At 34.9% G+C, this 16,759-nt stretch overlaps 1 protein-coding gene across 1 annotated transcript in view; it reads left to right on the top strand.

Annotated features, from left to right (window-relative positions):
- Nucleotides 1-4,859: 4,859 nt before the first annotated feature.
- Nucleotides 4,860-16,759, top strand: part of SESTD1 (SEC14 and spectrin domain containing 1) — a gene marked incomplete at its 3' end in the record, with an annotated part of 63,769 nt that continues 51,869 nt past the window's right edge. Inside the window, exons 1-2 of the mRNA XM_084235822.1 lie at nt 4,860-4,923; nt 8,594-8,702. Of these exons, the coding sequence (XP_084091948.1) occupies nt 4,869-4,923; nt 8,594-8,702 (164 nt within the window). The 5' untranslated portion in view covers nt 4,860-4,868. The remainder of the gene's footprint in view (nt 4,924-8,593; nt 8,703-16,759) is intronic.

The following is a 16,759-nucleotide window of genomic DNA, read 5'->3' as shown; positions in this document are numbered from 1 at the left end:
GGCAGTCATGGTTACATTTCTTACATTATGTTCATCAGTCTCCAAGGCACTTCATCTGCTGTACATTCTGCCTCTTCTATATTTGGTAAAATATGGCTTAAAGTAGGTATTGTTTTACATAATCATATGTGAAATGTTTCACTAAGTATGTTGCAAATTGTTTAATTCTTTCATTTCTTAATCTGCTTTCCTTGACAAGTGTTTTTAAAAATGTATTTTTTTGCTACTTTCATTAATTCGCATCAGGTAAATGTTCATTACTGGCTTTACCATTGGAGAAGAACATGAGCTGGTACCTTTATGCTATTAACATTTTATTGTAGTGATAGTAGTGGATGGTTTTATTTTGCAGGGTTTTTCTTTTGTTTTTTGTGTTTTTTACATGGTTATAACTATTCTATGAAAGAGATAGCTAGAGATTTTCATTGAAAGAGATTGATAGAAAGGAGACTCTAGCATAAAGATATAAAGATAAGCACTACAGCTTTCATCTCGTGGTTGCTTCATATTGTAGCTGTTACTTCATTTGATCTTAACCTACACACCCAAAAACCTGCATTTTCATTAATTTTTTTTTCACTTTCAGGATGTTCTTTTAAAAGAAGTTGTTACATTAAAAAAGTACGATTTAGTATTTTTCCATGCTGAGGTGATTCTGTAAATTATTGCACAGTTTGGATAAAGCCTTTACCTTGCAGAGACAATATTAAAATATAAGGTTGCCACTATGGAGAGCTGTGTGGAGATTTCTTGACCTAAACATAGAGCTACCATATGATCCAGCAATTCCACTCCTAGGTATTTACCCAAAGAACACAGAAACATCAATTCCAAAGAGCACCTGTACCCCTATGTTTATAGCAGCACTATTTACAATAGCTAAGCTTTGGAAACAACCCAAATGCCCAAAAATAGATGACTGGATCAAGAAGATGTGGTACATATACACCATGGAATATTACTCAGCATTCAAAAAAGATAAACACATGCAATTTGCAGCAACATGGATGGCGCTGGAAGGGATCATGCTCAGCGAAATAAGCCAGAAAGAAAAAGAAAAATACCGGATGGTCTCACTCATAGCAGGAATCTAGAAAACTCAAATAAGGGACCAGGAAAAAGAATAACTATAAGAAAGAAAAAATCAAAATCAACAAACAACTGTGAACAGGAGATACTCTATGGGGGTGGGGGGAGAGGTAAGGAGGGCTTGGGATCAAAATAAGGGGGTTGTAATTTTATGGGGAATATAAAAAATAAAATTTAAAAAAATAATAAATAAAAAAATAAAATATAAGTTTGCTTCTCATATTATAGTAGCCAAGGTAAATCTAGACTGGAGACCAAAATTGTCTTCCCTTTTCATTTTAAATATGTGGAAAACACCATGGTGAAATATTTGACACCTGTTGGCTTAAAATTAAATAACTTGACTTGCAAAGCTTGGGTAACACAAAAATTAAGTAACAAGAGCCCCCTGCATCCATTTTTTTCACATGCTTATGCCATCTTAGGAATCCCAGATTTTTTTTGTTGTTGTTGAGTGCTGGTGAATTGAGTTCTATTTTATCAGGGCTTAAATTAAAACCTCAGTGTATTAGTGAACATTTTCATTTCAAATAAATGGCAGCAGTTTAAAAAAATGTAGCAGCATTAAGGGCTGCAGATATGATCTACCAAATTCTAAGTTGCAATTTTGTTTCCTGTAACAATCAAGTTTCTTCACTGCTAGAAGAGAAGTCTACTCCGAGTGACCTAAGCAGGAAAAAGATTTATTGGAAGGATGTTATATAATTCATACAGTTGATAAGTATGGAGAAATAGATTCATAAAATAAGAAGGAGCCAAAGGAAACTGAGAATCTGTGTTGATATCATAGGAAAAGTCTGCTTAGGAAGCCAGTTCTGTTTGTATGAATGAATTGTTCTTGCAGCCACATTATTCCCTTGAGATTGAAGTTCTTTTATGCAAGCAGCCCATTGACAGTCTAGGTCTGTAATTCTCTTATTTCTAGCTTTCAGGGCATCTGTGAGGCTGAATCTGTTTTTATAATAGTTCTTAGGTATTATTTCCCCTTTTTAGTATGTCAACATTTGCTCTGATGAAATATTCTTACCCCTAGAAATATTGTGAAGATTAAACATGTTAATACAAATAAATCATTTAGAACAATGCATAGTTTGTAGTAAACACTGTAAATGTTAATTTTCATAATCTTTGTTATTACCATCATTATTAAACTTTCCAATTTGGTCCCTGACTGGGTAGTCAGATGAGAAAGCTCCTAGACTTGACTGAGTTGTCTGGTTCTTATAAAGCTGGACCGCAAACTGGTCAGATCAAGCTATTGACCTGCATCATTAAGTACTTACATAATTAAGTACTACATCATTAAGATTAAAAACATAAAATGTGAGTTTTCCTCTCTTACTTTCTACTGATTGTATATTAGCCTGGGCTAATTTACAACAGAAATGAATGACTAAATTGCAAACAAATATTAAAGAGTAAAATTTGAAGAGAATGTATTATATTTAATTTGACAATTGTTTTCTTTGTAGTTGGGAACAAATAGTGGTGATTTTTTTTTTAGTCCTATACACAAAAGCTATAAAACAATATACGTGTTAAAAATCTACAAAGAACTGATGAGACTCAACAAAAGCAAAGTAAATAACCCAGTCAAAAAATGGGCAGAAGAGCTAAAAAGAAACTTCTCCAAAAAGGAAATACAAATGGCCAACAGGCATATGAAAAAATGTTCAACATCACTTGTAATCAGGAAAATGCAAATCAAAACTACAATGAGATACCATCTTACACCAGTGAGAATGGCACATATCAAAAAAACTAGCAACAATAAATGTTGGCGAGGATGTGGAGAAAAAGGAACTCTTCTGCACTACTGGTGGAAGTACAAACTGGTCAAATCACTATGGAGAGCTGTGTGGAGGTTCCTCAGTCTGCTAAAGATGGAGCTTTCTTCTGATCCAAGAATTCCACTCCTAGGTTTTTACCCAAAGGTCACAGAAACATTAATTCAAAAGGGCACCTGCACCCTATGTTTATTGCAGCACTATTTACAATAGGTAAGCTATGGAAACAACCCAAATGCCCAAAAATAGATGACTGGATCAAGAAAATGTGGTGCATACACACAATGGAATGTTACTCAGCAATCAAAAAAGATAAACTCATACAATTTGCAGCAACATGGATGGAGCTGAAAGGGATCATGCTTAGAGAAATAAACCAGAAAGAAAAAGAAAAATACTGGATGGTCTCACTCATAGCAGGAATTTAGAAAACCTAAATAAGGGACCAGGAAAAAGACTAATTATAATAAAGTAAAAATCAAAATCAACAAGCAGCTATAAACCAGGGACACACTACAGGGGGGAGAGAAGGGAGTAGGATCAAAACAAGGGTGGTGGGAATTGTAGGGGACTATAATCAAGATGAAAATGCATATATTGTGCAAAAATGAAAAATGATGGCCAACAAGCATATATAAAATAAAAAAGAGAAGACATTAAAAAAAAGTATGTGTTTCCTTAGTCTTACTTAAGCCATTATTCAATTATTAAGATTATACCTTTCCCCCCCTTAATATCTGGGTGTTTTCAAAGACCACATGTTTTGCAGGATAGAACTATGACTTCAGTTTTTAGCTACAGCTGGTAGTCCCTGAAAAGGGAAGGTTCATAGAAAGTGTTTGCTAGATAAGTAATATGCTTTCATACAGAGCCATGTTTTTTTCTCTGGAAATTTGTTTTCAGAAGAGTATGCTTTTATTAAATACAGTGTAATTTCACAGTGTATTCTGAGGAACTGCCACTATAGTGTTCTGGTGGTTGGGAGAGAGGAAGAAGGGATAAATGTGATGGAGAATACCCTATCAGTCATGACACCAAGAATAGATGGATAGTTAAACCTTTGATTTGCTGCTTTTGTTTTCAAATAAACTATCCTTGTGATCCCATTTTGATGGTGTAAAGGACTGCCTGAGCTTCCAGGCTGTCCTGAAGGTCCCTTTTATGGGAAACTGCCTTGCCCTTAGCCCTTGCAATATGGATGGTCCCATCTTGTGGTTTTTGTGTTAATTCTTAATCCTTGACTGTACCCAAGTGGATTCTACAAAACTAAACTAAGAACAATAAATTATGCCCTGGTATAAAAGAATCATCTGAGTTAATCAGATTTTTTTCCCCAGAGAATTTAAAAATATGAAGTATGGAGAGTAGGAGACAGTTAACAGTGGGAACAAAAATTGAAACAGTAGTTGGAAATAGCTTGAGGTAAATACTGTATAAAATGTCACCACATGTTATGAGGAAACGAAAATATGAAAAGTCAGAGGAAGCCTTTAAATAGTGAAATGGAAAAATTAGATATTTGGAATTCAGCTGTGTAATGAGAAAACAAATAGAGAGGTTGCCTGTTTGATTGATTGATTTATTCCTTTATTCAACAAATAATTTATTGACTAACTGCTATATACTTGGCACTGTGATAGCCTGAAAGGATTGCTCTGAAAAACCTAAAGCTAGTAATTCTTACTGTTTGTGATTTTGACATTGGTATAGTGATATTTCTACAGGGGATATTTGGCAATGTCTTAGAAACAGTTTGGTTATCACAACAGAGAAGAAGGGGGAGTGCTATTGATATTTAGTCTGTAGGAACCAGGGATGCTGCTATAGTCCACAGGAAAAATCTTAGGAAAAGAAGTTATCAAACTCAAAATGTCAGTGATAATTGAGAAGCTCTGGAATAAGCCACCACAAGTATGTGTTTCACAGTAATTATTATCTAACAATTGACATTTACTTTTGGGCATTTCAGGTTCAGGAAGTTGCTGGAGTGAAATGGAGGCCTCAGTAATACTACCCATTTTGAAGAAAAAACTTGCCTTCCTTTCAGGTATGTTTTCATTTTGATGTTTGATGTATAAACTTGTTTAAGCTCTTATAAGTTTGACAGAACTACATTTTATTGTTTTATGAAGGTTTGTTTCCAGGGTATTTCTGAACCTGTTTTAGATAGCTGTGTGAACGGGCTCTCTCACTGTTGGTAATTGGCAAGCCAGTTTTTATTGTTTTGTAATTTGATTAAAGTGACCTGTACAAGGGCAATGTCATGGCATCTTACTTCTTTTATAAAATGCAGTAATTAATCCAGGCCATGGATATTGACGAACCAGAATCTAAATAAGTATTTCTGAAAAACAGCATAATTAGTTTAGATGATACCCAGTCTCTTAGCTTTTGTTGTCCCTCTTCCTATGGGAAAATTTCAATGTGCTGGAGAAGTTAGGAAATACAGTACATGGTTTTCACTTTTTATCATTTGAACTTGGTCATACAGGCTTGAATTTACCTTGAGTTATTAAACCAAAGTCTATGTCAGCTAAGAAGAATCAAGGAGAAATGAACACATTCTACAAGTGTGAGAGCAGTGAAATGGGTGTAGCACTTTTCTAGAATTTTTTCATCACTGAGTAAATTTGCATATGCTTTAGAAATAGGTACTGTGGCCAACCTATTTGGAGTTATTTGGACTATATTGTCTTGCCTTTTCTTTCTTAGTCTCTTTAGGTTGTATCAGAATTATCTTAATATTTACAAAGTATATTCTACTTCTGTAAATTGGGATATTTTTCTTGGTGTAGGTTGTAAAGATTATAAAGGACAAAATAAGATACTAATTTCACTAGCACCGTTCCTTCTTTAATTTTTTTTGTATTAAACTTTTCTTAGTTGGCACTATGTTTTCTCTACTTTTTTCTGATATGAATGGCATTGTTGGAAACATCCTTATTCACAGCTTGTGCATTTTATACAAATTTTGCAGGAAAAATTCCAATAAGCAAGAGTGTTAAAGAGAATTTAAATTTAAATTTGTGTTAGGTTTTGTGAGAGTACCCTCTAAAAATGTTATCTCAATTTCTCTTTCTCTTACCAGTGTGAGAAAAAAAATATGGCTATTTGTCCAGGAGTAGATATTATTGTTCTTTTATAATCCTTGTAAATGACATTTGTTTCTGGGCTGCATTTAACTTTGCTGACCATACCTATCTTGAAAGTCTTTTTCCTCTTGACTTCTGCCCTCTTTTGCATTTACACTTGTGATTATTTTATTGTCCTTCAGTGAAAATTGAGTTATGAGGTTAAATGTCCTGAATGTTATACTCGTCTTCTAAAGACAATTCTACAGTAGGTTGGAATGCCACAGACCAAATTTGAACCGTTTTGCAGATTTGGTTTAATGAAGGAATAAACCTTAGTGATTTTGAGAAGCAAATGAAACTTCTTTTTTTTTTTTCCCAAGAGTTATTTATTCATGCATATAAGAAAACTGGGATATAGGCCAGAGATATGGGGGTGGGGGAGTGAGAGGATTCACCAGAGACAGAATGGGGAACATAACAGGTGGATTGACTGAAATATACGCTGAGGGGAGCAGCGGGTGAGTCAGGAGAGGTCTGCTGCGCCATGTGTACTGCGCCATGTGGTTATCTCCCTGGCCAGGGATAGAATCCGTGCCGTAGCAGCTTCGGATAGCTTCATAGGTTGCATCCCAACCCTTGCACCACCTGGGAGGCCCGCAAATGAAACTTCTTATAGCTTTCCCCTCTTGATTTTGAACATTAATTATTTCAACCAGTAATTTTCAAGCTTTTTAAAATTTTTTTATTTTTAATATTTTATACATTATTGTTCATTTTTTAAATAGTTTATTTTATAGAATTCTTACATCATTTTTCATTTTTGCACAATGTATGCATTTTCATTTGGTTTGCTCTCCCTATCCCCCAGGTGTAGCATTCCTTCAGCAGTGCACCCATGTACCATCACCACAGTCCCCTGTGCTCCTTCCTCCCTCTCTCTTATCCCTCTCCCTCCCCCTCCCCTGCAGGATGTCTCTGGTTTATGTCTCTGTCTGTCTGTTTTGTTTTGTTGTGTTTTGTATTGCTATTATTATTTTTCCCCTGATGTCTTCTTTAGTTCCCCTATATTCCTCCTATAATGAAACCATCCGATATTTTTCTTTTTCCTTCTGACTTATTTCACTGAGCATAATTCCTTCTAGCTCCATCCATGTTGTTCAAGCTTTTTAATAATAGGGAAAATCTTTTCAAGCCAACAAAATTATTCAGGGAATACAGTTTGAATAAGATGGGTGCAGTCAATTAAAAAAAAAATCAAACACATCTGTATTCTAAACAAAAAACTTATGCACTTGAAATCATTATTGACTATAAAGTTTAACCATTTGAAACTGCCATTTTTCTTGGTTAAACAAAGCAATTGAATATCAGTAATTTAGATGGCTAATCTAATAAAGGGCAGAAGATCATTTATGGCTAGTACATCATGAGTTACATTCATGTCATTCTAGAAATTGCTTTTTAACTAAACACCTTTTAATTTTTAGTGATAGATTTCTGGAGATCATATAGAAATGTTTCCTTTAATATTTGTTGCTGTCTAATTGCCATAAAAATCAGTTGGGTCAGTAGATGGACATCATTGTGAATATCAATCTTGTGGGGCATTCAAAGAATTTATCTGTGTATAAAGGTATTAATTGCATTATAATGCTAAAGGCAGATTGAAGAGGACTTGAACATATAAGAAATGTAAATGCCTTCTACCACTTGTCTGTCAGACTTCAATATTCTAGATCCTTAAACTCTTTTCAGCTGGACAGGGCTTTTTCTATATTGCTTCATTAACAAAGTATGTCTACCTGACATGTGTGAGTTAACTCAGGTTATTTCTTATCACAGGACACTCTTTTTTTTTTTAAGATTTATTTATTTATGCATATAAGAACTGGGGTATGGCCAGAGGTGGGGGAGGGGAGCGGGGGGTGGGTGTGGAGATGATTCACCAGAGACAGAATGGGGAACAGAACAGGCAGACTGACTGAAATACACTGCTGAGGAGAGCAGCAGGCGAGTCAGGGGAGGTCTGCTGCGCCATGTGGGTTGTTCCCTGGCTGGGTGGGGATCGAACCTGTCTGCACAGGCTGTGGATAGCTTCATAGTGCTGTGCTTAACCCCTTGCACCACCAGGGAGGCCCCAGGACACTCTTGAATTGGTTTATAAGTTCTATTCATTTTTCTTAAATCTTAACTGTTGTACACAATTTTTTCATAGTTATTTTCTAAATCCCTTTTAAAAACACAGCCTAAACTATATTTCATTGTATTATGTTTTGACTTAACATTTTTCTAAGTTGATTGGAAATTAATTTTATATTACCTGTAAATGCTTATTGTACTAGACACACAATAGGTGTTCCATGAATTGATTATATTATGCAGACAAAATGGAAGAGAATGAAACAATATAATTACTATGTTTCAGTTTAAATTTCATGGATGAATTTTTCCCCTTATTTTTCTAAATTTTTTATAATTTGCTGTGCTTCATAGCAATTAAATATATAAAGAAGTCATTGGATAGTTTTTCACTGATATCTTAAAGTTATGATTGCTTAGTAACATTGAATTCAAATATGTGTTATTTATTTAGTACTTTAGTATCTGTTGCATATTAAATTTATATATTTTTTTCTTTAATAGGAGGAAAAGACAGACGAAGTGGCCTCATTCTGACAATTCCATTATGCCTTGAGCAGACAAATATGGATGAGCTGAGTGTCACCTTAGACTACCTACTCAGCATTCCAAGGTGACTCTGAAGGTGTCTTTTCTTAAATTTCACTATGTTTTTGTTCACTTACTAATGTTTCCTAGTATTGTTAAAGTATACTTTGCTATCATTTATTAGCAGTGACATAATTTATAACATTGGAAACAATAGCTTATGTTACTACATCAGATAAAATACTTAACTTTATGCTCTTAATTCACTGAGTAATATAATACAGATTTCCAAAATGTATGTACTATGAACTTTTAAGGAACACAAAGATTGAGCATCTATATGCCATGTACCTTGAGGAAATTTAGAGAAGTAAATTCAGTAGAAAACATCTTTTATTTAGCTAGCTATTTCATTATATAGATATAATCAACATCTGAGGTTTTAATACAGTAAACGAAGGCTATTAGAACTAAAATATATTTTTATTTAAAAAATGTTTATTCTTTAATACAAATGTCTTTTGGATTTTTTTGATAAAAAAACAATAAAAAGAACTTTAAAAAAACAAAAAAAGTTTAATAATAGCCTGTATACTTCCTATATACATGGGGGAGAGAGAGTCAGTGAGACTAAGTAACTCACCCTCACTCATGTAGCTTCAGTCACCATCTTAATAATGTCAGCTACAACAAAGGACATTGGGGACTAAAGGGAAAGGTCATTTATGGGAAGGGAGTCCTTGGATTTTTAATTTTTGTATTTCTTGGGTGAAGACAAAACTTGAACCTTTCTATTTGTTTGAGCCAACTCATCACTTAAACAGAAGCAACAACAACAAAGCAGCCCCCTCACAACTTTCTCTTCCACATGTGATATTTGGGGGCTGAAGCCTGAGTGTCCATCTCCAGAGATTCTCATGCAATTGTTCATAGGAGGCCTGCTCATCAGGCTTTTTTTAAATCTTCCCAGATAACTCTAATGTGCATCCTGACTTACAGACCACTGCAACAAAGCTTGGAATGAGGGCAGATTTTTTGTGATGTTCTTTTATGTCTTTAAGATAGTGAATTTCTACCACTTTAGTCAGAGTAAGCAATTCTTTATATCCTTTTCCTAAATTTGCATTTTATTGACATAATAGAATATTTCATTTCTAACCATCTTGTAGAGTACAGGCTTAAAAATCATATTTTTAAAATGACTTAAGTTTCCCCCCAATTTTGGAGAAATTGTGTTTTATTTTATAACTCTAAGGCAGTGTTACTTTTGTTAATAAAGTGTTGAAGGATGTATGGGTTTAACAGTAGAATGTAAGAACTAAACCTTTAACTCCAAGTGTGTGTGTGTCTGCAAAAAAAATAAGACTGGAATATGTACTGCCAATATTGGCCTATTATTTAATGATTTTGTTGTTCCGTTTTTTTGTTTGTTTGTTATTGGGGAAATACAGGTTTTCAAGTGAAGAATTTCAAATTTTTTCACTTTCTGGGTAGTTGTTCGATTTCATAGTCAGCTCGTTAGTATTGATAACCTTGCTAATCCTCTGAGCTGTTGATTGCTAGTATGTGTTATTCACCATTAAATAACTGCTTTTTAGGTAAATAAGAATAGTCAGATGTACAGCTAATGAATTATGAAAAAAATGGATTTATACATGGTTTAAATGTTTTAGGGAACATAGACACTCCCTGAACCAACTGTCTTATTCTATTACTTAATTATTTTTATTGCAGTAGCATTAGTTTGAAACACTATATGATTCAGGGCTATAGGTTTATACCTCCTCAGATTGTTGTCATCACCAAGTGCCTTAATTATGGCTGAGGGAAATGAGATTCAGATGTTAAGTTACTTGTTCAGACTCATACAACTAGTTAGTAGTAGAGCTGGGGCTAGAATCTACAATTCCTGACACCAATCCAGAGCTTTTTAATACTTCTGATGAATAGAGTACAGTGTACGCTTATGTGAGGAGAGTTTCTGAAGTTAGAATATAATGCGATAATTACTGATTGTCAAATTCCCTTTGAAAAATAATTAAGAAAGACACAGTTTCCTTGTGGTTAGTTTTTTTTTTTTGTAGGAAAATGCATGCTCAAATATACTAGATTCGGGCCCACTCTAGCAGGATGCTCACACTTAGAGATTCTAGTTAAAAGAGGCAGGCTAAGGGAGTACGTTTCTACTCATTGCTATGTTTTCCTTCTGGAAGTGCGAACAGGAAGTGCAGGGAAGGCAAAATAGCCTACACTATTTAAATTTTCTCTTTTACATATAATGCTTTCCAGTGTAAATTATGAGTCTGTTTCTGTATATCCACATATACTTGCTACTAATAAACTTAAATTGAAGCAAGATCAAAGAATTTATTTTAGTGAGGCAAAATAGATACCTGGATACTTAATTGTTTTTTAAAGATTTATTTATTTTTATGCAAGAGCTGGGGTACAGGCCAGAGGCGCAGGAGGCTGAGAGAATTCACCAGAGACAGAGCAGGGAGCAGAACAGAGAGAGGGACCAAAATACACTGCTGAGGGAGCAGTGGGCATGACAGGAGAGGTCTGCCACGCCATGTGGGAATCTCCCTGGCCAGCTGTGAATTGAACCCACACTGCAGAGGCTGCGGACAGTTCACAGTGCTGTGCTCAACCCGCTGCACCACCAGGGAGGCCCTGGATACTTAATTTTGATCATTGTTTTGTTAAAGTCTGGTTTTCTCAAATATTTGTGCAAACTTTGATTGCTTTTATTGGATCATCATCATACTACTTTGACATTTAAAGACATAGTTGGCAGCTCTGTATCAGTATTTGCCATTTCATCAGAGAGCTAGAGTGTTTTGAGCTATTCATTGCAATTTTGGAGAGCAGTTTTTTTGGTGCAATCTTAAAAACTGATTTTTCTCCTTCAGAATGTCTACCATTGAAAATCTCTCTTAAATTGTAATTTGCCCAACATTATATTATGAAAATTTCCAGATATACACAAGAAGTATAAAGAAACATTCAGTATTTAATTCTCAATGCCCATCACTTCTATGTCTGTAACGAACTTTGTGTTTTAGTTCATCGTTTATTTGTGTTCTTTTATCCAGTCCTCTTTCCATCCCAATACTGTATTTAAGCTTACTCTATCAGATTGGGTTCACCATGTGTCTAGAAGGTTTATATGTTTACATATTTTGTGTAACCTGTTTGTATTTCCTAATCCCCTGAGATTAACATTTCACGTGTAACTGTTTCCACGCTACTCCAGCAGTGTGACTAGTGAACATGGCCTTCTCTTTATGGGAGATGTCTATAAGTAATCTCTTTGTTCAATGAACATGATATCATTTGGAATATAATAAGAGCTTTGAAAATTTATGTAAAGATGAAAAGGAGCTACTAAGTTTCTTACTTGTACTTTATGCTTATTTTTAATCACCAAGGACCAGTTGTGAAATATACCTATTTTAAACAGGTAAATCAGGATAGTTAACAATGGGACCATTTCCTGATTCATTTTCGCACAGGTTGGCCCTAAGCTTGTTTTTTTGTTTTGTTTTGTTTTTGTTTCAGTCTCTTGAGTAAGAGGACTGAAGGGAAAGGAGAGACTCAGGTTAATTGTAGCCTGACCTGAACACTGAACTTTTTGTTCAGATAATTGCTTATGTTTAGTTCTTTGTGGTGATCAAGATTAGCCATTACTGATGCTTTTGGATCAGCCTGAGGGTTAAATTTTAGGATAAGTAGAAGAAGTTTTTCTTTTGTTCTCATGCTACTGCTGTACAGTATAGACATAAACAACAGGATCAGAAATTATGAGTCCATTATTCAGAAAATAAAATCAAATTTAGTATTGTCTTATAGAGTTAGACATGATATATACATTAATTTGTGGATCTTTTCATTAGAAAATATCTAATGTGTTAAATACTGAGTTTAACACAAAACTTCACAAGTAGGTCTTTGTCTCATATCATTTTATTTCATCTTTCAAAATCTTCAGGTAGGAATATATCTATAGTCAATGTGTGAAATGAATTGTTTTAATACTATTACATGAAATGTGATTACAAGCTAATTGAGGCTGCCTGCTTTTTAAAAACCCATATGGCCAAACCTATATACCAGTGTTTATCAGCCTTTTTTCCATTATATTACCTTTTAGACAGTTTTTCCTAGTCACTTCTGCTTGGTGTCATAGTGCTTTATGGTCTATTTTTTAATTAGATTTTGTGTTTCCTTGAATGTAGGACCGTTTTTTTTATTTTCATATTCACAATGCTACTAAAAATAATTTGTAATCTTTAGGTGTTCAGTATATGCACATTAAAGGAATGAGCCAGATTTAACAATGTCATAGAAATGATCTAAACTATATCATGATAGGAAATATATCAGCAATAGAATTCATAATTCTTTAAAATCGTGAAATTATCATTTGAATCCCATACATGTAGGTTTTTTTTATTTTTTATATATATATTTTTTTTATATAGCGGCATGTTTTATTTGTTTGTTTATTTGTTTTGTTTGTTTTTTTGTTTATACATGCACTGGGTACAGTCAGAAGCGCGGGAGGGTGAGAGAATTCACCAGAGCCAGAGCAGGGAGCAGAGCAGGCAGAAGGACCGAAGTACACTGCTGAGGGGAGCAGCAGGCGGCAGGAGAGGTCTGCGCGCCATGCGGGACCCTCCTCCGGTGGCCGGGGAGCAGCCGGGGTGCTGCAGAGTCCGCGGGCAGCTTCGCAACCCAGCGCTCAACCACTGCGCCACCAGGGAGGCCCCATACATGTAGTTTTGTAACTGCCATTTTTCTATAGTGTTTATAGTCTATAGGTTCAGAATTTTAAGAAATCTATCTATGGACATCTACCTATGGACTTTTTAGGAGCCTCTTGTAGCATACAGTACTCTGCAGAGCAATTGGAAAATAATTTGAATATGAGTGTAATACCTCTAATTGAACATTGATTTTCCTTCTTAGTCTTTAGAAGTTTTAGTATAGTCAGTCTGGATGACTGAGAGACCTCTCCTCTACTTTTTTTTTTAAATATGAGCTAAGCTTCCACGAAAGTTTGACCAATGCCTTTCTTTTTCTCTTCTCAATAAATAAATGTTCTTTCAGTAAATGGAAGAGATATAATTTTGTTGACCTTGGGGGTCACTGAAAAGCACTGTAGCTAAGTGCTTGGAAAATGCTTTATCCTATTTATGAGTGATTGTTTTAATATTCATTTGTTCAATAAATATGTATTGAAAATTTACAATGCCTTGTATTTTTTATTTTTCTGTGTGCTTAGTTTCCTTCCCATATGTTTAAGTTTGCATACAGGGATGGCTGAGTTGTCAAGCTGGACTAGTACAGGTATAGCCAAGCTAATCTCTGTCCCCATTTTCACCTCAGTCTGTATATAAATACAAGATTAAATTTTGCCAAAACAACAATTCTATCATCCTTCTCAATTTTCTGTCACCTCTTCTCCTGTGTACATAATGAATTAAATTCTGTAGTCATTTTGCTGATCTCAAGTGTAGACATTATACGTTGTACATGTGAAGACAAGAAAGACTAAGTCTTTGTTCTGAAGGGAAATATTTCAACCTTCTTTTAACTTCTATGCCAAGACTTTCTATGATTTGACTCACTTTTTCAGCTGATATTTCTTGAGCATTTATCATGGAAAACACTTAGTTTTACATACTAGTGTCAACTTACCTTCAAAATAACTTGAGAAGGTAGGTAATATTATTGCCCCTATTTTGTAGGTGAGAAAGTAAGATCAGAAAAGGTAAGAAACATTCCCAAGTTAATAAATTATGCTTTTGCTCATGTTCATCCTGCTCTGTATCCTTTCACATTCAGTTGCGTTGATGTTTTTATACAGATACTTCCTTTAGTTAGCTAAGCTATAGCCTTTGCTGCTCCCGACTCTGTCTAATCACATCTGCTTAGTGAAATTCGTGAATGTTTACATTTGTTATTTAAGTCTTTTTTTTAACTTTAAAGGTTTAAGTTTCCATAGTAACATTAAATAAGACAATGCCTGTGAATAAAAAGTAGATGCTAATTAAAATACTTTCTTCCCACTCTTTCTCTTTTCTAACTGATCCCATGAAGGGAGAAACTGTGGCTCATGATTTCTGTTTTATAGTTCTGTGCAGTAACCCACCATTAGTCAATGATCACGGTCAGTGGATATGGGTTTCTGCCCTGTGTTTAATCCTGTTACTTCATTTTCTTCAGAGCTCTGTTTACTCAGATGTATGTTGACCTGGACCTAGTAAATGACCTATTTCAGAGTATCTTACATTTTGTGGAAAACTCAAATAAAAATGCAGAAGTTGCCAGCTAAGTAGAAGCTGTTTCGATAGTTAAGAAGTTGATTTAGGTTAGTCTTGTCTTCCTTTTAGGACATTACGTTTAAAATGGACCTTAGGATTTACTTGTGGATGATGATTGAGAGACATATATGAAAAGGATATGCAGTGTAAAGAAGTAGTAGATAAATTGTCATTTAATTCTCATAGTAACCCTATTAGGTGAGTAACCCTATGAGATATCTTACATATGAAGGAACTGAGTGGACTTGACCAAAACATGTGACAAACCAGGACTTGAAGAATTTGAACCTGATTATCTGGCTCCAAGTTTGGGCTCCTCATTTCTGTGTTAAAAAAGCCATTTGTGTTATAACCATAGTGCCATATCTACTGATAACTTCTATTATTCATTGACATTTAACCTGAATATATTGATAATTGTTGATAATTGTCATATGAAAATAACTGACTACAGTTGTAAGAGAAATCTTGAAAACCATTTTAACATTTTTTTTCAACAGTTTAGTATGTGTATATTTAAAATCATAGCATTTCTAGCTCAAGGGGAACATGTTGATCATCCAAATATAGAGTTATAGAATGTCAGGTCATTCTCTTTCTAGTGAAAATGAATGATCTTGTCAAGGAGTCTCACTTCTTTTTTGCAGATGTTTTAACATAGCCTGCTTTCACCCTTGAAAGGTTCTAAAGGAATAAGGAGACAACATCTTAATAGATTTATTTTTTTATTTTTAGTAACAGTTCTTAAAATATAATAATAAACATGTTAGTAGTAGTAGTAGAATATAATATGGCACTTTAGCTCTTCCAACATGCACTTTATAAAAGGTTATAACATGCTTCTAAATTAAATGTGTTTTTATTCCCTTTAAGTAGTTGAAAGACTTGGTTCTTGGCAATTTTCCAATACTATTTTTGCATTGTATTTTCATTTACATGGTGAGAGGTATGAAATTAAGAAATTTTTAAGTATCCTAAAAGATAAATTTAGAAAATCCTAAGCCATTAGAATCACTGCAGATGGTATTTACAAGTCTCATTACTTTTGTTGTTTTAATGTACAGATTAATTTAGCATGTGCTTTGACATATAAATGTATTGTTTATGTAAAATGTTTTTGGTTAACAAACTGTTTGTGTAAATTGTGTATCAGACATGGAGATGCCAGTAACAAGAGAGTACCAAATGGGGATAGCACATTTCTCTTGGCTCTAGTCCCAACCAGGAAGGTTATCCACTGGGCAGCTCTCCCTCCTGCAAATTTCTGTAATGCATTGGTAATGTCCCTGAGCTGCTGCCACTTTCTGAAGACCACTCAACAGCTAACTACTGCCTATTCTTGTCTTCTTGGGCTTCTATGCTCCTTAAGTCTAGGGGGTCTTACCTAGATATTGTTTTGGTGAGAACTCTGGAAGTTTCCTCCATAGCTGAGCTCACAAGTAACAGTTAGATGTCAGATTTTTTCTCCCATCAAGTGTTTTTTTTTTAAAAGATTTATTTATTTATTTTATAAAGAACTGGGGCACAGGTCAGAAGCGAGGGAGGGCGAGAGATTTCACCAGAGCCAGAGTGGGGAGCAGAGGAGCAGAGTGACCGAAGACACTGCTGAGGGGAGCAGCGGGCAAGGCAGGAGAGGTCTGCTGCGCCATGTGGGGTTCGCCCTGGCCAGCCAGGAATCGAACCGGCACTGCAGAGGCTGCGGACAGCTTCGCAGCGCGGCGCTCAATTGCTGCGCCACCGGGGAGGCCCCTCTCCCAGTAAATTTTGATGTCACTAATCCAGAAGTTCTCACTTGATTTCATTTTTTACTCCT

The sequence above is a fragment of the Talpa europaea genome, assembly GCF_964194135.1.
Source record: "Talpa europaea genome assembly, chromosome: 1".
Lineage (NCBI taxonomy): Eukaryota > Metazoa > Chordata > Mammalia > Eulipotyphla > Talpidae > Talpa > Talpa europaea.
The sequence above is the reverse complement of the archived record's forward strand: the minus strand, read 5'-3'. Positions and strand labels throughout refer to the sequence as shown.